This window comes from Camellia sinensis, chromosome 10, assembly GCF_055761805.1.
Source record: "Camellia sinensis isolate YWXY chromosome 10, ASM5576180v1, whole genome shotgun sequence".
NCBI lineage: Eukaryota > Viridiplantae > Streptophyta > Magnoliopsida > Ericales > Theaceae > Camellia > Camellia sinensis.
In genome coordinates this window covers 29,990,651-30,015,459 of record NC_138970.1, presented here as the reverse complement: position 1 = coordinate 30,015,459, position 24,809 = coordinate 29,990,651, and the positions used below count along the sequence as shown (strand labels likewise).

Here is a 24,809-nt window from a genome sequence, read left to right as displayed (position 1 = left end):
TTTCCCCCCTCTTCCTATGGGAGTTGGGTACATCCCGGTTATCCTTCTTGGGTCAACTCATTTAAAAAAATATTAAGATAATCTGAACCGTTTATCTTATAAAATATGTTAAACAAATCATTTATTTAAAAAATAAATTAATCAAATATTGATCATCACATGATCAAATTAATTTTTTCTTTAAAAAAAATTGGACGATGAATGCGATTTTAATAATAAATTTTTTATTTTTTTCTAAGACAAATGTAATACAATTATGTAGTTGTTAATATTCATAAACTTTAACTTTTTTTTGAATAAATGAATTTTTTAATGAGTCTTACAAATTAAACAATTAAGATCATTTCAATGGAGCTCAGATAGGTAACACTTCATAAAAAAATATATACTAAAAAAAAGGTTCAATTTGAGCGTTACAAAAAATATGTAAAATGAATTTTGAGCTTATTTTGAGTATTTTACGCTTAAAAACTTAATAAACTAAAAATCTAAAAAGTTGAACTAAAGACACCAATATTTTGAAACAACATCGCCACATGTATACAATTTTATATGTTCGAATGTACACAATTGAAATTCTTACCAATAAAAGTTTTAATTGTGTACATTCGAGTGAACAAAATTTGTAGATGAATCATCAATCATTATTAAATATAAGAATTATATATTTTGTCTATTATACATACCATATTATATTTATTATCATATTTAAAATTACTATATTTAGATTTATATATATTGTCACAACATTCACAACTACTTAAACATGAGACTTTAAATTTTAACTGAATAAATTCTTAAAAAAATGGAACTAAACAAATTTGACCGACTTCTTTGTTTGTCTAAAGTTACCTAAGTACCAAATTTACATTTTAATTTTTCATGGCTATTTTTAATTTAACCTCACAGAAACTCCCAGTAAGTCACAATTAATTTTTTTTAAAAAAAACATTTATCTTTATGAATATAAGAGTACTATCCGGCTTACACTGCTATGTCGCTTTCTTTCATGCCGACAGCTCCACTATTTGATCTTTCGTTCCTTTTCCCATCTAACATGGCGTTTTGTCTCCATGCACAAACCATATTTTGACAAGAGGTTTCATTTTGGTCCATTAATTAGATTATGGGGGTAATTTGGAAAGTTAATAAAAAATTAATTTTTAATTTTTTAATCTATTTTGAGTCATATTACTTCTCACATTTTTTACATATAAAAAGACAAAAAAATCAAAAAATTAATTTTTAACTAACTTTCCAAATCACCCCTATATAATTCGGGTCTAACAGATTAAGTTGGGCTTGGCAAAAGATATTCTCGATTATATAATATAAAAAATAAAGGGTGTTTACTGGCCTGTCCTACTTTTTATAGTTATTCCCTTCTTAGTCCTGAATATTGATGTTGTGCACCAATAGGTCCTGGAGTCTTTTTTTTGTACCTGTTTTACCCCTGTTTTGTTTTCCCCTGTTTTGGCACGTTTCTATTTGATTTTTGCCATCAAAATACTATAATGTGAGTTCAGGTTTGGGTTTGTGATTTGGATTTCTGTGGAACTTCGCGATTTGTTAATGCATTATTGTAGAGCTTCGTGATTTGTGATTTCGCGCTTGGTGTATATTTGGATTTTGCGATTTGCAATCTCATGAAGGGAGCTCGATTTGTGATTTGCTTTTTATAAATCTGTGAATCATCGTGTTTTGTGATTTCGCGTTTGGTGTATAGTTAGATTTTGTGATTTGCGATTTTGTGGATGGAGCTCAACTGGTATGTTTGATTTTGATTTCAATTTCGATGTTTTGGTGTTTTTTAGTTTGAGTTTGTGATTTTGATTTTGTTTATGATATTGTTGTTGTTCTGTTGTTTCTGCGATTGAATTTATATTTTTATCATGATATTAAAAGTTTTGAGATATGTATATGTAATGAATATTATATATATATATATATATTTTTTTTTTTTTTGTTACGAAATTATTTTGGTTGAACACAGGTGTTAGTTTGTGATTTTCTACAGTGATAATTTTATCACTGAGTAGTTTGGGGGTATCGTTGGATTAATTTTTTCAACACTGATAAATTTATCAGCAAGTATAGGAATAGGAGATGAAAAAGTTGCATAAATAATGGTAAGATTCAAATCAAGTTACCAAGCCCAATAAGTGTTAAGTGTAAGCCTTATTCACTGTTCATGCTCTTGGTCTTAGGTAGTGTTAATTGTTAAATTTATCACTGTTGGTTTTTGGATGTGTTTGAGTTGGATAATAATTCTATCACTGTATTAGATTTTACTTTAGGTTGTTTGAGTTGTTTGCTAAAATATAATTGTTGTTTGTTACAAGATTTATAGTGATGGAAAATTCTTTGTTTCTTATGTGCAAATTTAGAGGTGTGACATTGATTATCAAGTATAATGATAGATTTAATTTCAAGGATTTAGTATATAAATTGCGTGCAAAGTGGAGTGAGTTAGTTGGTAGAATATATCGTATTCTATGCCGGTACATTCTTATTATGGTCTACAAAGTGAAGATGATTTGGAGGTTATGGTTGGACTCGCACTTTCTTGTGATATTTATCGTATTGATGTTTTTGTTAAGTGTTGTTCTTTGGGTGAAGGTTATATGATTTGTGATGGTGAAGTTGGTAGTAGTAGTAGTGTTGTTTGTGAAACTGATTTTTTGCCTTCATTTTATTTAAATCAACGGAAACCTTTGCTCTTCGATAGGTGGGTTAATTGTATAAAAGGAGTGGGCCAAAGGTTTGCTCAAGGAGTTGTTGAATTTCGAGATGCATTGTCAAAGTATTCTATTCATTCCAGTTTTGATTTTGATTTTGTTAAGAATGACAAGGATCGTGTCACTATTCATTGTAAGAGAATGGCTGATTTGGGATGTTTATGGAGCGTGCATGCTAGAGTGAAAAATTCTAGTAAAGCTTTTGTTATTAAACAATTTGATGATGTTCATACGTGTGGATCTTCTTTTTGTACAATTAAACATACTAGGATGACTTCGAGTATGATTGGTAGGCTAATTTCAAGTGAGGTTCGTAATAAGGCTTTGAAATTAGCCCACCAATCATACTCGAAGTCATCCTAGTATGTTTAATTGTACGAAAAGAAGATCCACACGTATGAACATCATCAAATTGTTTAATAACAAAAGTTTTACTAGAGTTTTCCACTCTAGCATGCACGCTCCATAAACATCCCAAATCAGCCCTTCTCTTACAATGAATAGTGACACGATCCTTGTCATTCTTAACAAAATCAAAATCAAAACCGAAATGAATAGAATATTTTGACAACGCATCTCGAAATTCAACAACTCCTTGAGCAAACCTTTGACCCACTCTTTTTATACAATTAACCCACCTATCGGAGAGCAAAGGTTTCCGTTGATTTAAATAAAATAAAGGCAAAAAATCAGTTTCATAAATAACACTACTACTACTACCAACTTCACCATCACAAATCATATAACCTTCACCCAAAGAACAGCACTTAACAAAAACATCAATACGATGAATATCATAAGAAAGTGCGAGTCTAACCATAACCTCCAAATCTTCTTCACTTTGTAGACCATAATAAGAATGTACGGGCATTAAATACGATATATGCAAAGAACTACCAACTAACTCACTCCACTTTGCACACAATTTATATATTAAATCCTTGAAATTAAATCCATGAGTATACTTGATAACCAATGTCACACCTCTAAATTTACACATAAGAAACAAAGAATTTTCCATCACTATAAATCTTGCAACAAACAACAATTATATTTTAGCAAACAACTCAAACAACCTAAAGCAAAATCTAATACAGTGATAAAATTATCAACGAACTCAAACAAATCCAAAAATCAACAGTGATAAATTTAACAATTAACATTACCTAAGACCAAGAGCATGAACAGTGAATAAGCTTACACTTATTGGGCATGGTAACTCGATTTGAATCTTACCATTATATTATGCAACTTTTTCATCTCCTATTCCTATACTCACTGATAAATTTATCAGTGTTGAAAAAGTTAATCCAACGATACCCCCAAACTACTCAGTGATAAAATTATTACTATAGAAAATCACAAACTAACACCTGTGTTCAACCAAAACAATTTCATAACCAAAAAAAAAATCTAATATTCATTACATATATATCTCAAAGCTTTCAATATCATGATAAAAATATAAATTCAATCGCAGAAACAACAGAATAACAACAATATCATAAACAAAATCAAAATCACAAACTCAAACTCAAACTAAAAAACACCAAAACATCGAAATTGAAATCAAAATCAAACATACCAGTTGAGCTCCATCCACAAAATCGCAAATCACAAAATCTAACTGTACACCAAACGCGAAATCACAAAACACGAAGATTCACAGATTTATAAATAGCAAATCACAAATTGAGCTCCTTCCATGAGATCGCAAATCACAAAATCCAAATATACATCAAGCGCGAAATCACAAATCACGAAGCTCCACAATAATGCATTAACAAATCGCGAAGTTCCACAGAAATCTAAATCACAAACCCAAACCCAAACTCACATTATAGTATTTTGATGGCAAAAATCAAATAGAAACGTGCCAAAACAAAGGAAAACAAAACAGGGGTAAAACAGGTTCAAAAAAAAGACTCCGGGACCTATTGGTGCACAACATCAATATTCAGGACTAAGAAGGGAATAACTATAAAGGACCGGCCAGTAAAAAACCCTTATCTTTACACACGAAGAATACTATTCATATAAAAAATTAGTTTAATCGGATTCCATAGTCACCTCTTTAAAAAAAATTAAGGGTCTATTTTTGAAATCATATTTATCATCTATTTTACGAAACAAATGTGCTCTGATGATAAAATTTGATCAAATTAATTTTTTACATAAATAATTTATTTGATGAACCCTACAAAATAAATCCATTGTTCCCCAATTGGGCCCTCAAGTCTAATTAACAGGCTGTAAAGAAGCCAGTTCCTTTTCGAAACGTACCAAACCAAAACCATATTCATAATATGGCACAACCTATTGGGCCATGGCATGTTCCAAGGACCCCACTTCTCCTTGCAACTTCTTAATAATATGCCCCCCTCCCACACCTGTTAGACATACCATCACACACACACATACACATGCATTTGAACAAAAAATTCACCATTTCAATGGCAACCACTGCTTTACTTTCTCCCTCCATCCCTCCTGCTGTCTCCCAAAAAGACCAAATATCACTCTCCAGTGACCGGCGCTTCGCTGTTCATGGAGAGATCATGATGCTCATTCTTGTCATTTTGTTCGTCTTCTTTCTTGCATCTATTGTCCTTTTTCTCTGCTGGAAGCGTTCCTATGACACTGTCAAGCTCGGGCAATTGGAGCTTATGGAGTCGAAAAATTCTCCTTTTCCCATTTTTTATGGCACGATCAATACTGGGTTGAAATCGCTTCATCAATCCGATCAAGACTGTGAGAGCTCTTCAATGAAGATCCATCAAAACCCAGCCAATCAGAGTTCGCCACGTTATGGCTACGGTTGTTGATTGGTCAAGGACTAGATGCCCATCTGGTGATGCACTGTAGTGGCCTAATTTAAGATATATCTTGTTTTGTATTTCCATGTTGATGTTGATTCTAGCTAGTAAATAATGAGTGGCCGTAAGGTTGTATAATGGTGTTATCTATAAATGTTGTAGTTTTGTATATGAATTCTTGTTTTACTCAAGGCCTAGGCCTTGGAAAGTGTTGATTCTAGTTTAAACAATTAAAAGGTTATTAAAAAAAAGTCAAAAAATTAATAAATTATATAGAAAAAGTCAAAAAAAAAAATTTCTCTACTTTTTGAACTTTTTTAGTAAAATGTCAAAAAGTTATCTTAAACATGCTAATTTTTTATATATCATATTTTAGTCAAAAATTAAAAAGTTATTAAAATAATTTGATCCCAAATGAGGCCTGGAAAAATCTCAATGAGTTTTTGTTTTTAAAATTTAATATTTAAAAAAAAATTAATATGCATTTTTTAAGGGTAAATAACAAGACAGTGGTGTCCAAAAAGAAACAATTACGAATAAGTAGGGCTGCAAACAAATCGAGCCGAGCCGAGCTTTGCTGAGTTCGAGCTCGACTCATTTACTTATCGAGCTTGTTTATTGAGCTTGAGTTCGGCTCGATAAGGAACTGGGCTCGAGCTCAGCTTGGCTCGTTAATTTTAATGAAACTCAAACTCGGCTCGGCTCGATAATTTTTTTAATATTATTTATATTATTTAAATAAAAAATATTATTTATATTATTTAATATATAAATAATATATTTATTATATAATTTAAATAAAATAAACGAGTCAAGCTCGGCTCGTTTAGTAAACGAGCCTAATATTCGAGCTCGAGCTCGAGCTCGGCTCAGCCGAACTTGTTCATGAACAGCTCGGTTCATTTGCAGCCCTACGAATAAGTAGTAAATATTTTTTAAATTTTTTGAAAATTATGAATAAAACATGTTACAATATTATTATAAAAAAATTAGCTATGTTTTATTCATAATTTAGTTTGAATTATATGTAACGCCCCAACTCTTCACACGTCATTGATATTGTCCGTTTTGAGTCACGCCTGCACGAATTTGTTCTTCCTAGTGGGTCACCCATCCTAAAACTACTCCAGCCTAAGCATGTTTAACTCGAGAGTTTTGCTAGGGATCTCACCACCTGAGAAAAGGCATTGATGCTATGTAAGTCTAGGTTTTTACTTTTATAGCCCAAGAACTCCCGCTCCATTCCCGATGTGAGACACCAGGACCCTACAATCCACCCCCCTTCTCGATGTGGGACATCGGGACCCTACAATTCACCCCCCTTAAGGCTGCACGTCCTCGTGAAGTAGCCTGCCAGCTCATAAGCCCGCCCACATGCACCGAGAGACGCCAAGGGCCCACACTCGGTACTCCGAAGAGACGGCTTTGATACTATTTGCAACACCCCAACCCTTCACACGTCATTGATATTATCCGTTTTAGGCCACGCCAGCACGGATTTGTTCTTTCTAGTGGGTCACACATCCCAAAACTACTCCAGCCTAAGCATGCTTAACTGAAAAATTCTGCTGGGGATTTCACCACCCGAGAAAACGCCTCAATGCTATGTAAGGATCCAGATTTTTACTTTTATAACCTAGGAACTCCTGCTTCATTCCCGATGTGGGACACTGAGACCTTACATTATAAGTTTGAAGATAAAAAAAAAATTATGAATAAAACATAGCTAATTTTTTTTTCTCATCTCTCTCAATTTTTTTTTTTTTCTTTTTTTTCTTTTTCCCCTCAAATCTCGGTTTAAATCTATAATCTAAACCGTTGGCCTCATTTTTCATTGATGCATGTTCAGCTCATGAAAAATTTGCGGGAGTAGCCACTACATTGTTTAGTATATGTAAACAAATAGTGAAGAATTCTAGCAGATGGCCTATTAGCTCAGCTGGTTAGAGCGTCGTGCTAATAACGCGAAGGTCGCAGGTTCGAGACCTGCATGGGCCAATTGCCATTTTTTTTAGTTTATCATGATATTATATTATTATTAGTTTCATCTATTTAATTCATAAAGTTTTTTTCTTTTCATTTTTTTCCAGATCATATGGTCTAATTGAAAATAATCCATCTAAATTAATAATGGAAAATCCTAATATAATACGTAAAAGGTAATTTTTTAATTTGAACAATCTAAATCATAAAATCAAACATGCAAATTTTTTTTAAACTATATTAGAGAACTTAGCCTCCGTTTGGAAAGTGGATTAGTTTTTTGACTTTATGGCTATTTTAACTATTTTAGCCTTGACTAAAAAGTTTGGTTTGAAAAGGATTTTTTGGCTTTTTTAATTTTTTTTATGAGAGAAGATTGTAATAATTATGGACGGGATGTGATGTTTTGTTTGTTGTGGTTAAAATAACCTATTTTGTCTTTTATGACTAAAATAGCCAAAAAAGTTTATTATCTACAACCAAACATCCATTTTCTTTTTCACCCCTCATTTTAAAATAGTGGATAGATAAAATTAGGTTTTGACTGTTATTGATTTGGACATCTCTAATTGGACTACAAGATTTGAAATTACAGATTTTAGAAATTAAATATATAAAATTAATAATTTAAGAATAAAATAGAAAAAATGGAGACAATTCATTTGTTTGTTGTGGTTAAAATAACCTATTTTGTCTTTTATGACTAAAATAGCCAAAAAAGTTTATTATCTACAACCAAACATCCATTTTCTTTTTCACCCCTCATTTTAAAATAGTGGATAGATAAAATTAGGTTTTGACTGTTATTGATTTGGACATCTCTAATTGGACTACAAGATTTGAAATTAGAGATTTTAGAAATTAAATATATAAAATTAATAATTTAAGAATAAAATAGAAAAAATGGAGACAATTCAAGGGATGAAAATGAAATAACCCTCTTTTTTATTATCGTAAGTTATCCTTTCTTCTAATCATAGATTTCGAAAGGATCATCTGGCTACTCTTTCTTTTCTTTTCTTTTTTTAATCAACAAAGAAGAATTTTTATTCGTGAATCAAAAAGAATATAAGATTAGTCAAAAATACATCTAAGGGCTAGCTCGATTAGTCCACAACATTTTATTTATCTTCTTTCCCTTCACCCTTCCTACCTCCTTTTATTAGGTTGTGTTTGTTTCTAAATTGAAAAACTAAAAAATTCTCAAAAATATTATCCAATTGTTAAAGAAAAATGAAAGATGGCATCCCTATAATTATAACTAGTAGGGCTTTTTTTATATAAAAAAAAGAAAAAAAAAGAAAAGGTTTTATTGATGAAAAAAAGGAGTACAAGGAGTATGCAAATATGCATTAATAAAAGAAAAAAAAATTAATGCAAACCAACATTAATGCTTAAAAACATATTCTATAACTAGATTGGTACATGCACCAATTCATATTATATGTGTATATTGAGAGGGAGATTTTATGAGCTGGAAATGGGCCATGGTAAGAGCCGGGCAAGTTAAAGGCCGAGCGCGTTTGAGCCAGGATAGCTTTGGGCTTGCACGGAGATAGGGCTGCTCGGCTAAAGCCCAAGACCGAGCTATTTGAACTTGCACAGGTGGGAACCGTGCTACTTGCATTGCTCGGCAGGAAGGCCTTTGTTTTACCCGCGTGACCTATTTCGAGCTCGGCTCTGTCATAATGCAACTGAGCTCGGTCGGTATGGAGCTCGGCTAGTGAGCATTCGGGCATACGGCGCAGCACGGCCGTATGAGGCCGAGGTGATTCCGCCGGTCTGCCGGGCTCCGCCAAGATATCCTGACAGTTTGGTTAGGTGGTGATTGCTGGATTTGTGCTGACAGATGGGATAGCAGCACCACGTGTCGAGAGACTAATGGGAGTAGATTTGGGGCGCAGAAGGTATATAAGCGTGTCTGCGCCCCCCATGCTGGACAGATGATCATTTGGTAAGATAGACTTAGACATTCAACTCTCTTCTCTCTCTCTTTATCCCTGAGTGTGTGCTAACTTGACCGTCGGAGGGGTTTTCCGGCCACACACCGTCGGGTAGCTCACCGTCGTTGTGTTCGCAAGTCGATCGGACAGACAGGGAGCTTAGAAGAAAGAAGTACGGGCTCGCTGGAATATTTGCTCCCCGTACAATTGGCGCCGTCTGTGGAAACTTTATAGACAAAACCTTGTCTTCCCAGCTCATCTGATCCCCGTCCATGGCGAACAATAACGAGATTCTGTTGTCCGCCATCGACGGAGTTACCCCGGAGTCAGCCAGACAGAGAGGACACCCCTCCATTCCTCCGATGGTGGACCTGGAGACTTCTCCAGGAGGACATTCAAGAGACGCGCGGGATAAGCGCGGAAGAAGCTTTGGTCATTCTCGGAGTCTAGACGGTCACCGGCGGCGGAGAGAATCACACGCCAGATGTCTGGAACACAAGCTAAGGGACCAAGACGCCATCATCCGGAGAATGGCGACGGAGATGGAGGATCTTAAGCGGCATGTCAAAGGGAAGGATGTAGCTGGAGTGAGAGACCACAGTGAGTGCACCGAACGCCGCCGTTCAGGCAATCAGGGCCAGCAGCACACTCCGTCCCTTTCTATCACCAGAAGCTACAGGGTTGGAGAATCCGACGTGCCGGAAAAGAGATCTAGCGCGCAAGACAGTACATATCAGCCCTCACGTCCGGCGACGACGTCGAGGTATTCCTATTCCGCTTGCTCAGAGGACTTGCGGGCAGTCTTGAAGAAGCAGGCTCGCTGGTGAGAGACTTAGCGGGTGCCGGCACTCCAGCGGCTATCTTACGGGGGTCATGCCAGTGAAGAAGTCGTAATGCCACCATCCCGCCCAGCTGTGCCCCTCCTTCTAGACACAGATCTAGCGAGACTGAGTGCCACACCCTTCTTCCTGGGGATAGAAACAACGCCGCTTCCCGCAGGCTTTCACCAGCCAAAGTTCACGCTCTACGATGGAAAGACCGATCCATAAATGCATGTAAGCCACTTCCGACAGGTCATGGCCGGACATAGGCGGAATGACGCTCTTATGTGCCTTATCTTCCCGTCAAGTTTGGGCGAGCTAGGCTTGAAATGGTTTGAGAGGCTGCCGGAGGGGAGCATCGAAAGGTGGCAGCAGTTGGCGGAAGCCTTTGTGATGCATTTCAAAACCAACACCAGAACGCCAAAGGAAGTTGACCACCTTCTTAGTGTCAAGATAAAGTCGAGCGACACACTCAAGGCATACAACTCTAGATACTGGGAAACCTTCAATGAGATCTTGGATTGCCCAGTCAACCCGGCAATCACACAATATAAGTGTGGTCTCCCGGTCGGACATAGACTGCGGGACTCGCTTACCATGCACCAGCCGACATCCATGGGCCAACTAATGCAGCGCATCAACAAGCACATCCGAGTAGAAGATGATGCGGCAGTATCTACCGCGAAGGCAACTCCAGTAGCAACAGACAAGAAGTAGGCTAGCAAGGTGCACGCGGTCGGACAGGAGACCAACTGTTCAAATGATCGCGTCGAGGAATCTGACCGAGGTTCAAATCGTCGAAACCGGGGTAGGGGTCGGCGGAATGACCGAGATAAATACCCCCGCGACGACGTAGTTGATGCAAACAAAAGGTTAAAAGCTCAGACGGGCATCACCACGGTCTTTAAGATTCCAATCTATCACATACTTAGTGAAATCCATGACGAGGATTACGTCTGGTTTCCTGCTAAGCTAGGTGATGCGCAAAAAGGCTTCAATCCGTGGTACAACTGTACATTCCACCGGGAGCGCGGACACCGGACAGAGGACTGTTTGCCTCTGAAGCAACACTTGGAGGAGCTAGTCGCAGCCAGACACTTGGACCTTTACATTGATGGGGGTGTGAAGGCCGCACATCAAGCCCCGGTTGACCCGCATGGACCAGATGACCTGGAGGCACCCCCACAAGAAGTTGTTAATGTCATCCACGGCATAGTGGAGCCGGCACGTGTATGCGAGCTCTGAGGTATAATCGAGAAGGCAGAACACACGAGGGAAGTTTTGTCGGTCCAGCCCGCGATCAAGAGGGGGAAGACCGAAGAGAAAGACGTGATCAGTTTCTCTACAAGGGACTTAGAGCGCATTCAGACACCGCACAACGATGCCTTAGTGGTCACACTCCGTGTCAAGGAATTCAAAGTCAAGGGCATCTTGATCGACCAGGGAAGCTCGGTCGAGATCATGCATTACGACACGTTCAAACAGCTCAAACTTCGAGATACATACTTGGCTCCGACAACTTCGCCACTGGTTGGTTTCAACTCGCAACCAGAGTGGCCTTTGGGAAAAATTATTCTGTCGGTCAAAGCGGGATCCGTGGTCAAACAAGTAGAGTTCTGGGTATTGCAAGTGTCGTCTACATATAACCTGATCCTTGGAAAGGAATGGCTCCACACTATGCAAGCCGTAGCGTCGACCTACCATCAGGTGATGCGATTTTCCTCGGCTATGGGGGCAATTGAGGAAGTTTGGGGCGATCAGGTCATGTCGAAGTAATGCTTCGTGGCAGTGAACGGGAGCCGAGTTGCCAAAGGCTTCGTCCAAATGATTGAAGGACCGGAAGACCGGGGAGTCCTTGACGACATGGGCACCAAGGCTGAGGACAAAGCCGTTAAAGAGTTAGTGGAAGTACGGATTGACACGGAGAGCCCGAACAAGTTCTTCTTACTCGGATCAAGCCTTACCGCCCAAGAAAGGACCGAGATGGTGGAATTTTTTATGGCAAATATCGAAGTCTTCGCATGGTCGCCTTACGACATGCCCGGCATCAATCCGAGTTTTATTCGCCATCACCTCAATGTTTTCCTCGAGGCAAAGCCGGTCATTCAGAGAACGAGGAGATCGGCGCTACACCATGCCGAGGTAGTTGCAGAAGAGGTGAAGAACTTACTTGAGGCACGAGCTATTCAGGAAGTGCACTACCCTCGGTGGATTTCAAACACGGTCGTTGTACCTAAGAAGAATGGGAAGTGGCGAGTTTGCGTCGACTACAAGACCGTCAACCGAGCTTGCCCTAAAGACAGCTTTTCTCTGCCCAGAATAGACCAGCTTGTGGATCTAACGGCCGAACATAACAGGCTCAGTTTTTTGGATGCCTACCGCGGCTATCATCAAATTGCCATGCATGGTCCCGACCGTGAGATCACCTCTTTCACTACTTCAATGGGACTCTTCTGCTACCGAGTCATGCCTTTTGGTTTGAAGAACGCCGGGGCAACTTTGCAAAGGATTGTGACCAAGATGTTCGCTCCTCTACTAGGCCAAACAATGGAGGCTTATATTGATGATATGGTGGTCAAAAGCCGGCATCAAGCAGACCACTTGTTTGACTTGGCTGAGACGTTCACCATTCTCAAACGGCACAAGCTACGCCTGAATGTGTCCAAGTGTGCCTTTGGCGTGGGATCCAAAAAATTCTTAGGCTTCCTAGTTACAAATCGAGGCATTGAGGCAGACCCCACACAAATCAGAGTCGTACAAGAATTAAAGCAGCCGAGCTCGGCTAAGGATGTGCAGCATCTGGCCGGAATAGCCGCCGCGCTTAACCGATTCATAAGCCGGTCATTAGATCGCTGCCGCCCTTTCTTTCAAGCTTTGAAATCAAAGTTCTCATGGGATGAAAAATGTGACCGGGCTTTGGCCGAGCTCAAGGAGTATCTGTCTTCTGCACCACTGTTGGTAACACCGAAGCCCGGCGAGGAACTTTACCTTTATCTGGCCGTTTCTCAGCATGCAGTTAGTGCGGTACTTGTCCGGTCGGAAGGAATCAAGCACCTCCCTATCTTCTACGTAAGTAAAACCTTGCTACCGGCAGAGTTGAGATACTTGCCACTGAAAAACTTGCGTTGGCCTTGATAATGGCCTCTAGGAAGTTGGCACACTATTTCCATGCTCATACAATCATTGTTTTGACCGAGTTCTCCCTCAAAGCTTTGTTCGAGCGGACGGACTTCTCCGGTCGAATTCTCAAGTGGGCGGTCGAATTGGGATAGTTTGGCATCAAGTTCCAGCCACGCACTGCCATAAAGGCCTAGACATTGGCCGATTTCGTTGCAGAATTCTCACCCGGGATTCATCCCGTCTGCCCAGTGGATCTTGCGGCGGCAGCCAAGGAGGTGAGTGCAGATTTAACCGAAGTAACACAGCAAGGCGATGTTGGCGACACGGAACTTGCGCACCCCGCCGAAGAACCTTCTGCTAGTACGACGCTACAGCCCGGCGATGCGACGACGGAGTTGGGTATTACCGACCAACCTGCTCTGTCCGGTGCCGCATCGCCAGAAGAGGAGGAAATAGAACCGATCAGTATTGAACCTGACGCCGTACAGCTGAGCGACCATGCGCCGATCCACCTGCAAAGCCTCCCAGGACCCCTCAGAATATTGAAAGCTCTTTGTGGGCGAAATGTGAAAACTTTTCGTAGATGGGGCTTCTAACCGCCACGGTGCCGGGCAGGGCATAGTTCTAATTTCGCCAGACGGACTGACCATCGAACACTCTATCACCCTTGGATTCCCTGCATCAAATAATGAGGCTGAGTACGAGACGCTTTTGGCCGGGCTCAAGAGCGCGCTTCAGATGCACGCATCCAAGCTAATGGTTTATAGTAATTCCCAACTTGTGGTTAACCAAGTTTCCGGGGTTTACGAAGCTAAAGACGACAGAATGGCGAAGTACCAAGCTCTGGTAACAAACCACATCAAGCGATTCCAGGCAATAAGGGTTCAACAAATTGGCCGTGAAGAAAATGGCCGAGCCGATGAATTAGCCGGCCTCGCTTCCATGGTCGATAACACATCTCCTAGCCCTCTCCTGATTGAATTCCTTCTGAGACCCAGCATTGAGGAAACCGAGCAGACAGACGTACTCTGCACCAAGCTAGGTCCTTCCTGGATGGACCCAATTATCCTCTTCCTCAAAGATCGGACCCTTCCCACCGACAAAAAAAAAGCACATAGAGTCCGGGTGAAGTCAAAGCGGTTTTGGCTCTCTCCATCTGGCGCTTTATACAAGAAGTCTTTCACCGGTCCCTATCTCAAGTGCGTACACCCAAGTAGCGTGGAAGCTTTTTTGTACGAAATTCACGAAGGCATATGCGGTAGTCACATGGGGGGCAGATCTCTAGCCTACCGGGCTATCTCGCAAGGATATTGGTGGCCGTGCATGTAAGCAGACGCGCAGAAGTATGTTCGCAAATGTGAGAAGTGCCAGAAGTTTGTCCACCAAATCCACCAGTCGGCCAGGGAACTTCTTCCCCTCACCAGCCCTTGGCCCTTTGTGATGTGGGGGCTAGATATAGTGGGGCCACTTCCAACGGCACCAGGCAGCTGGAAGTTCTTCATCGCGGCTACAGACTACTTCACCAAATGGGTTGAGACTGAGCCTTTGGCAACAATCATGGAGAAAGAAGTCAAACGGTTTGTCTGGCAGAATGTGGTAACGCGGTTTGGCGTCCCCAAAATTCTGATCTCTAATAATGGCACCCAATTTGACGGCCACCTATTCAGAGGATTTTGTGAAGACTTGAAGATTAATTTCTACAACTCTACCCCGGCTTACCCGCAGTCTAACGGTCAAGCCGAAGCATCAAACAAGACCATTCTTGATAAGTTGAAGAAAATGCTTGAGAATGCCAAGGGAAAATGGGTCGAGGAACTCCCAAGCGTTCTTTGGGCATACCGAACGACCCCGCGGCGATCCACCAGGGAAACTCCTTTTGCCTTGGCATATAGCATGGAGGCGGTCATCCCTTTGGAAGTCGATATGCCCACCCTCCGCAGTGAAAGTTTTGAGCCCGAGCTGAACGCAGAAGCCATTGCCTTGGAATTGGACCTAGTGGAAGAACGCCGGGAAAAGGCACTCATCCATGTGGCCGCCTACCAACAAGAGCTTTCAAGAAAATATAACAAAACGGTACACCCCAGACCGTTCAAAGTAGGCAATTGGATTTTGAGGAAGGTCATGGGCAACACCCTGGTGCCAGGTGAAGGCAAACTAGGGGCAAACTGGGAAAGACCCTACAAGATAATCGGTCTGGCAGGCAAGGGGGCATACCACTTGGAGGACTTGAAGGGAAGAGGAATACCCCGGCCATGGAATGCAGCCAACCTCAAACTGTACTATTTTTAGCTTTTGTGTTCTTTTTGTGCAAAGGAATATTTTGCCTCACACTTCAGAATGTAATATTCTTTTTGTCAATATAATAAAAGTGTCTCATCTTTGCTTTAGCATTCAGATTGTTGTTTTTTACTTTGAGATTCCAACCGAGATGTTTTACTCCGGTTAATTGAGCTGATGATTTACTCAACTTTTAGATTTCAACCGAGATGTTTTATTCCGGTTGACTGAGTTAATAATTTACTCAAACTTTTGTGAATGTCAACCGAGATGTTTTATTCCGGTTGACTAAGTTGATGATTTGCTCAACTTTGAGATTTTCAACCGAGATGTTTTACTCCGGTTAATTGAGTTGATGATTTACTCAACTTTTAGATTTCAACCGAGATGTTTTATTCCGGTTGATTAAGTTGATGATTTACTCAAACTTTTGTGAATGTCAACCGAGATGTTTTATTCCGGTTAACTAAGTTAATGATTTGCTCAACTTTGAGGTTTTCAACCGAGATGTTTTAATCCGGTTGACTAAGTTGATGATTTATTCAACTTTTGTGAAACTTCAACCGAGATGTTTTACTCCGGTTGATTGAGTTGATGATTTACTCAACTTTATGATTCAAACCGAGATGTCTTTTCCGGTTAAATAAGTTAAACAAGATGGTTTGTTTTGCCGAAATATTTTGTCCGGCTGGAGTTATTTAGCTTGAAGACCGTGCAAACACTTGATGAAAATTAAACTTTTTCATTGATGTGCAAAATAATTACAAGAGGAGGGGCAGATAGCCCGGTTACATGTTCAAACAAAAAGAAAGACAAAGAAAACTAAGCTAGGGGGGAAAGGTCTGTGAATTCATCCCCGGTCGCGACCTCCAGGTCAATCGCGGTTGTGGTCTCCTGGGTGCTGGTCTTTTCTTGGCCGGCCTGATTTGGGCCGTTGTCACCCTCCGCATTCTCCTCAACGTCTTCAGCTTCTTCTTCCTCGGTCTCGGCATGCAACACGCTGAAGACGTCGTTTGCATAGCGCACAAGATAGGTCGGTAGGAAGGCAGCTGGAGGAGAGGCAAACACGTCGGTATCAAGTCCTTGGCCGAGCTATTCACAAGCAGCCTTCCAGCCCACCTTGAAGAAGATGTCTTGGGTGGCATGGAACTACTTAGTGTAGTTCTCCTCGGCATCCTTGAAGCCGACATTGTTTGCATCCTCCAGCTCCACCTTTCTTGATTGCTTCAACGTCTCCAGCTCGGTCTTGAGCGCATCCCTCTCTTGCTCAGCAACACCAAGCTGGCCGAGCAACTTTGAATTGTCAGAATTCGCCATCTGCAGTGATGTTTTGGATCGCCCCAGTGCGGCTTGAAGGTGTTCGACCTGGCTGGCAGAGTCGGTTGCCTTCTGCCGGAGTTGATGGATCCTTTCCAACACCAAGTGTTGTTTCTGGATGGCCTGCAACAAGAAGGTTCGATTATAAAGAAAATCGAGTAAATACTTGGAAATTTTTTTGGCAAAATGTGCAAAGTTCTTACCCTAGTCATAGACTTGACCGAGGATTTCACCAGCCGGGTGTCCAGTACATGGTCGCTGCCGACCACGTCGCTCAGTAGCAGCAAGGCTTTAGTGAGGTCAAAGGTGAGCAGATGCTCCTTGTCGCCTTTAACAGAAGCTGTCGTTGGGATCTCTTTACCCCGGTGCTTGAGTTGGGGCCTCCACGGCGGAGTTGGGTCAGTTATCACGGGGGGTTGCTCGGTGTTGAGCTCCGCAACTAGCTCGGCGGAAGGGTTTACACGTGGCCTTTTACCAGCCCGACGACTGTCTTTGCTGGCTTGCCCGGCGGCGGGAGACGCCAGTGCAACCACGGTCCCGCTGGATTGCTTGGCAACAAGAGAGCGGGTTAGGATGCTCGGTATCTCGGTGGAGGTGGCAGTGATAAGGTGCTTGATGCGGCTTCTTTTGGCCATCTCTTCTGCCTCGGTCAACCGGATGAATGGCACGTCCGATAATGTGGAATCGGGAGGTGGAGATGGAGCGTGAAGAAAGTCTATGACTTTACTCCGGCGTGGAGCAGAATATCTATATGTCGGTTTGTAACCGAAGAGCTCGCGGCAATCCCGGTTGCGATAGCGGAGCACGATTCTGATGGCTGCTTCGTTGGGATAATGATAGTGGGCTTGCAAGGCTTCAATTGTTGCAAAGAAAAGAAAAAAAAATGTCAAGTACAGAATAGTGAAGAAAGATAAATTGACCGAGCAGTTAGCACGGCTTACCTGTCTCACCGAAATTCTTGCTGATAAACCAGCCCGGTATGTCGGCTGTTTCGTAGTTACCAGACCCCAGAAAAAGTCATTGTCGTGCAAGTCCTTGTCTGGGATGCCGGTCACTATCTTCTCCTTGCCTGGTCTGATTTTTAAATAGTAGACAAGGCCAACGCCTGTATGCCCGAGGGTATACTGGCACAGTATCTCGGCTAGTCCTAGGTTGGTTCCTAGCTGGTTGTTCAGTTCGTGGATCCCGTTGATTATTCTGTAAGTGTTGGTTGAGACCTGGGTTGGGGCTAGCCCGGTGCGCCGCAAGAATTCGCAGATCAGCGAGTTAACTGGGAAGCGAAGGCCCCCTTCTATAATTGACAGCACGGTGAAGGGACACTGGTCTAATCTGCCCCATGGGGTTGTGTCCTCAACATCGAGCTCTAAATGAGCGTCGGTCGGGATACCGTACTCTTCCCGGAATGCGGCCAAGGCAACCGGAGTGTCGACAAGGAAGCGGTAGCGCCCCATGTGTAGCCAGCTGGTTTAGCTCGGCTGAGGTGGTTTAGCACAGACTGGTGTTTGATGGCTGCTCGGTCTTTGAGAGCCTCGGTATTGGTCAGTGATCCCCTTGGACTCTGCAGGAAAATGAGAGTAATTGTACATGGAAGCGCGGTCGCGCAAAATGAGCTTGACTTTAGCTCGGTCAGGAAGAGTGCCAAACCACCTCGGTCGTGAAGGCAAACCAAGGAGCTCGGTCGCTCAAGCGAACCAGATGTCAGCCCGGTCGAGCGGCCAAGTCCTCTGCCTACCTCGATTTCTACTAAGGTTTTGGAAAACTTGTAATTTGCTCGGTCTTAACATTTTTTAGGATCAAAAGAAGACCTGGAGCCCGGTCCGCCCAAGATCTTCATGTGTTCATCAATGAAGCTAAAGAACAGCAAGGAGAACAAGGGGCAGGGGAGAGTTTTGGGGAGCTATACCCTAAAATCTATGGTTTTAGTACCCTAAAACAAGAAATATCAAATGAAACAACCACAAAAAGATTCGAAGAGCTTCCCAGTAAAGGCGAATGCAGATCCTTCAGGCACGAACGTAGAAGAAGGGCAAGAGTGGGAGCTGGTGAGGGCATTGGAGCTCTGGATTGACAAGAATGAAGGAGAGTCAGTAAGAACGAAAAGTGAAAGGGAAGAGACGTATAAATAGAAGTAAGAGACCGCCAAAAATTTTGAATGTGAAGGGACGTGATGGTTGGCTGCTCGAGGCCAACAAACGAGCGACACATGTCCCAATTAATGGCGGCATCAGAGTTGAATAGACAGGAAGGCGAGATGAGACGTTGGCCGAGAAAATCGAGGAACCGAGCACTGGAATTAGTGCGGTTGACATCTTGCAAACAACAGACCGAGGAAGGGTCTACCTCGGTCAGACCATGTAATCCTGATCACGTTTTTGCAGACGGAATTAAGGGGCAATTGAGAGGGAGATTTTATGAGCTGGAAATGGGCCATGGTAAGGGCCGGGCAAGTTGAAAGCCAAGCGCATTTGGGCCAGGATAGCTTTGGGCTTGCACGGAGATGGGGTTGCTCGGCTAAAGCCCAAGACCAAGCTATTTGAATTTGCACAGGTGGGAACCGTGCTACTTGCATTGCTCGGCAGGAAGGCTCGCACCTTTAGCTCAGCAGGAAGGCTCGCGCCCTCGGCTCTGCCGGAATGCAACTGAGCTCGATCGGTATAGAGCTCGGCTAGTGAGTATTCGGGCATGCGGCGCAGCACGACCGTGTGAGGCCAAGGTGATTCTGCCGATCTGCCGGGCGCCGCCAAGATATCCTGATAGTTTGGTTTGGTGGTGATTGCTGGATTTGTGCTGACAGATGGGATAACAGCACCACGTGTTGAGAGACTAATGGGAGTAGATTTATGGCGCAGAAGGTATATAAGCGTGTCTGCGCCCCTCATGCTGGACAGATGATCATTTAGTGAGATACACTTAGACATTCAACTCTCTCCTCTCTCTCTATCCCTGAGTATGTGCTAACTTTACCGTCGGAGGGGTTTTTCGACCACACACCGCCGGATAGCTCACCGCCGTTGTGTTCGCAGGTCGATCGGACAGACAGGAAGCTTGGAAGAAAGGAGTACGAGCTCGCCGGAATATTTATTTCCCGTACATATATATAATTTTTTTTTATCAACAAAAAAAGGAAAATTTATTGATAAAAATAATATATATAGTACATATGATATTATATCAACAGAGGAAAGACAATAATAAACATCATTGTAACATAACTTTCTAATTCTAATTAGTTAGATTGGTACCAAGAATAACACCATACATTACACCAGAACTACACAAAGAGCCAGACAAACAAAACTATTATCCAAATGGGAAAGGAAAAACTAAAATTTTAATCTAGAGACAGAGGTGCATAAAATGTCTCGTAGCTCAAATTTTGTGGTTTAAAAGTGGCTCAAATGGTCAAAACGACGTCGTTTTGGCCATTTTTATATTATTCTGTACTCAAAACGACGTCGTTTTGATCATTTGAGTCATTTTTAAATCACAAAATTTGAGTTACGTACCATTATCGTTTCCCTATTATATAATGTGAAGGTAAGAATCTAGACTCCATATAGGCCCCTTCAAGATGGTGCCTAGCCGGTTTGAAACATTAAGCACAAGTCAATGCAAAAGTCATTGTAAATTAGGAATGGCACCTACCATTATTAGACATGCCTAAAAAAGTGCTCACATGCTTAGATGATACAATATATATATATATATATATACATGGGTGTTTTGGGAACAACTTCAAAAAATAACTTCTTAACTTTTTAATTTTTTTACACAAAAAAAAAATCTCAAAAAGTTATTAAAAAAAAACTAATATTTTATTAAAAAAATCAAAAAAAATCAAAAAATTAATTTTTTATCAACTTTCACAACACCACATAGATCATCTCATCTCCGCAGCCAAAGACTGAAAACCTAGAAATAAGAGACATCATATATACAAGTACATATTTTAACGAAGCATCATAACTCTTGCAAAAACAAAAGGATCAAAGCAACAACAAAATTAGGATAAGTGGTGCATGTTACCTGGTTTGGTAATGGTGGTACAAAAACCCCACCCAAATAAAATAAAATAAAATAAAATAATTGTCTTAGTGTATAAGATTTTTATTAAAATAGAATTTAAAGAGAACAAGACATACGCAATCTTACAATTATTTATAAAAAATTATTTTTGTAACTCAAAGTCCTGCAATCATAATCCTAATAACAACATTTTATTCTTGGGCAAGCCGCCATTTTCATTTAAAAATACAACAATACTACAAATTCAGAAAAATTATCTAGAAAATTATCCAAAAAAATACATCTAAAGGCTACAATCATTTTAAACATGACTCACATTCTATCAACTTTAAATCTATACTATACATCACTTTGCAGGATATAATTTCATGATCCATGACATTTTCATTACAAATATGCCAATTTTTGTTTGGTGGTGTGCAAATTAAGTACAAATCTAATCATTGGCATAATTTGCACAAAATAACTACCATCAAGTTCAAATCCACAATCTCAAACTTAAAAAAGCCTATTTTAACTACTAAACCAAAGAATTCTCTAAGACAAGTACCTCAAGATCTCACTTAGAATTGTCTCATTCATATAGTCATATCCAGGGTACTTGCCATTCTCTCATTCTCCTCCTTAATCTCACCTTTTCTCAACCTTCAAGCTTTGAAGAACATGTTGATGAATACAAAGACAAGGTTAAATTACTGCCCTCTTCATCATCCTCCATACCCTTCTGGCTTTCATCGTTCCTAAATGTTTGCCGGAGTGACAGATTCAAATCGAGGTCACAATCTGAAGCCTTCCTCTTCACAGATGTCTGCTCTTGAAGTCTCATTTCTGGGTTCAAAAAATGAGGGAATTCTTGTTTTAGTTCATTGTTTCTCCTTATAGATTGTTCATTGGAGGAGGGAAATGTAATATTCATATGCAGATTGCTATTGACCAAACTGTTGTGGCTATTTCCAAAGATCCTCTCAGCAAATGTACCATAAAATCCCGGTCTACCATTATCGTTTCTGCTTAGCCCTATAAGACGTATCCATTTGTCATGACCACTCCAAGAAGCATCTCCATATCTTGAAGAAAAGAGAAATTTTAGTGTGAGATTAGATTCACTGAAATTGGAAAACTTGTACAACAATGCTACACCAAATTCATTCACAGAAAAAAAAATTAATGTGACTCGTATTTAGATCACATATTATTTATGTAATATATGTATATGAACTTTGTGCACATATCTTTACTATCGAAATTTTGAAACTATTAAGTATACCTGAAATTAGAGTGATGCTTTTTGTTAAATCCTTGGAGCATAGGAAGTTGACTCAGGTTGAAGCTATTCCTGTGATCTGCTATTACTGTCATGGACAGGCACTTGGATGCATCAGATTTCAACAAACATAAAATAAATAAAAAAATTAAAAAAAAACTCTATTTTTTTATAGTGAAAATGAAAGAAAAATTAGCCTTTGGGGGGATTAGTCGAGTGACAAATTGAATAGTGATAAATGCCTAATTACAAAGTAGGTCATGAGTTCGGATCTCATGAAACCCTTGACCCTCCTTTGGGGGTACCTCCGAATCTGTGCCTAGTAATTACTTAGTGTGTGGGATGGAGAGCTGCATGTATCCTAGATATAGTTAAGGATCTTTTGATCCCAACTTTATCTATCCCAATATGTTCTTAGCTTCATGAGAGAATCCAGTCGTAAAACAATCTAAAAATATTTAATCCAATAGTTAAGAGTGTATTACGACAGGTAACCAAAATTTTCAATTATCACCACACAGAGAGAGAGAGAGAGAGAGAGAGAGAGAGAGTGGCATACCTTGTCCAGGGTCATCATTTTTCTTGCTTCTATACATCTATGAAAATAAATATAAAAAAAAAAAAGTAAAAAGAAAGAAAAAAAAAAAAAAAAAAAAATTTATATACACTGAATTGAACAATGATAGGAGACACATGAAGAAATCAAAAGGTAATCCATGGATCTTGTTAATCAAATCACCTGTAAATGACTCTTGACCTGACCAATGTGAAGTCCTTTCATGTTCATCAGTTGAAGAACCAATTTTGGTGTTGCTCCTGCACCACAAGAAGTTAAAAACAATAGATGAATCATATACGCCCATTAACCGATCCAAAGTAGATGAGAATACATATACTTATTGGGATTAGTTGTTATTGTCTAATATCAACCGATATATGACTGTATAGTTACAATTATTGACAACCATGGATGAAATTGAGCAAGCTAGGCCTAGACAAATTTAATTAATTAGCTAGTTTTTATGAACTCACTATCATGTCCACCAAGTCTCTCCACGGCATGAACAAAGCGAAGATGGAGATCAGGTGTCCACCGTAGTCTTGGCATCTTGGATCGGACATAAGGCCTCACTGGCACTGATGACTTCTTCTCGTTCTCTTCAACCGTGCTGTTGCTCGAGCTTCTTCCATCTTTCGGATTGTCCTCATCACTACTATTCCCATCGTTGTTCTGGTCTGACGGGCTTATCTTCGAACATTGGATGCTACCACCTCCCACCATCTTTGATATATTAACACTATAACTGAGGATTAGTATTGCGGATGAGGGTTTTGTGGGTAGCTCTTCAATCATTCATGAACTATATAACCTATATATTATCTTTCTTTCTCGCCTTTTTCTTCTTCGCTCACATCCCATGACATGACAAAAGATTATTCTTGGAGAAGACGAGAAAAACCAACCTTAGCTTGAGAATTCCATGGAGTTTGGTTTGGAAAAAATGAGTAACTGTTTTATATACAAGAAATTGGAACTGAAACCCTAGACTTTGACAAATGAAAAGGAAGACTCTTTCTCTCTCTCTCCCTCTAGAAGATTGTATAAACAATTATTGAGCAAGATTTGTATACATGTGAACTGTATATCTGTATACGCATGCAATACATGTATGCATTCAGCAAGATGTGTTATATATTAGTGATTTTTTTTTTTTTTCACTCTTTTATATTATTGCAGGATTTTTTTAATGATTAATTTCAAAAAAAAATTAATGATTATTTTTAAATAAAAAATTAATATTTACATAAGTGGTGAAACAAAATGGTAACAAAAAATTTATGACAATTTGTGTCCAAGAGAAATATTAGAGTAAAATTACAAACACATCTCGGCTTTGTTTCCTGTAGTTTTAGAAATTATATCCCACCTTATGAAGTTTGTAATTTTATAAGAAATGGCTTCTTCTATTAATAAATCATTAAGTTAATTGATAGTTTTTAATGATATCAGAAATTTATTTTAATTACTAACTCATGTAATTTATTATTGTATATGAGAACAATTAAAATTTTCATTTTTTTAGTTAATTTTGTTAAATAAAAACATCTAACAATGAGATATTTGTAATTTTTTAAACTACGGAAACAATCTATATTTTAAACAAATCTCATGTATTTGTAATTTACTCAAAATAGTATATAGACTCTCATGACCTTTGTTTTTTACTTGTTAGATATACACCAATCAGTGCTAACAAAATTATTAGACTATTGGACTATTTTGATCATTCTAAACACATGATGGGTCTTCAGTAATTTCGCCTAAACATGAATTAATTCAAAATGGGTGTTGTTGAGGATCGTTTGTTAACGTTTTAGTATTCTGTTTTTTATTTTTAAAATTAAAATTTAAAAAAAAAATATTTGCTATCTTATTTTCATTTTCAAAAAAATAAAATTAATTTTAAAACTTTTTTAAACACAAAAACGGTGTTACTTTCTCC

The 24,809-nt window shown here is 39.8% G+C and overlaps 1 protein-coding gene and 1 non-coding gene across 2 annotated transcripts; one reads left to right on the top strand and one right to left on the bottom strand.

The window, feature by feature from the left end:
* Window positions 1-7,478: 7,478 nt before the first annotated feature.
* Window positions 7,479-7,552, top strand: TRNAI-AAU (transfer RNA isoleucine (anticodon AAU)). The gene has a single exon. It is a non-coding gene; the product is annotated as a tRNA-Ile (tRNA).
* Window positions 7,553-21,284: 13,732 nt separating this feature from the next.
* On the bottom strand, window positions 21,285-23,886 carry LOC114279041 (uncharacterized). The gene is made up of 5 exons (XM_028221206.2): window positions 23,338-23,886; window positions 23,045-23,121; window positions 22,865-22,901; window positions 22,309-22,393; window positions 21,285-22,108 (listed from the first exon to the last, which is right to left on the bottom strand). The coding sequence occupies exons 1-5, from the start codon at window positions 23,657-23,659 to the stop codon at window positions 21,682-21,684; spliced, it is 948 nt and encodes a 315-aa protein (XP_028077007.2). The 5' UTR covers window positions 23,660-23,886; the 3' UTR covers window positions 21,285-21,681.
* Window positions 23,887-24,809: the final 923 nt, after the last annotated feature.

Excerpts from the sequence above, each read along its gene's own strand:
- LOC114279041 (XM_028221206.2), bottom strand. The coding sequence starts at position 23,659 with ATGATTGAAGAGCTACCCACAAAACCCTCATCCGCAATACTAATCCTC. Across the intron at positions 23,122-23,337 it reads GAGACTTGGTGGACATGATA|GAGCAACACCAAAATTGGTT; the intron begins GTGAGTTCATAA and ends CTTGTGGTGCAG. Across the intron at positions 22,902-23,044 it reads AGGTCAAGAGTCATTTACAG|ATGTATAGAAGCAAGAAAAA; the intron begins GTGATTTGATTA and ends TTATTTTCATAG.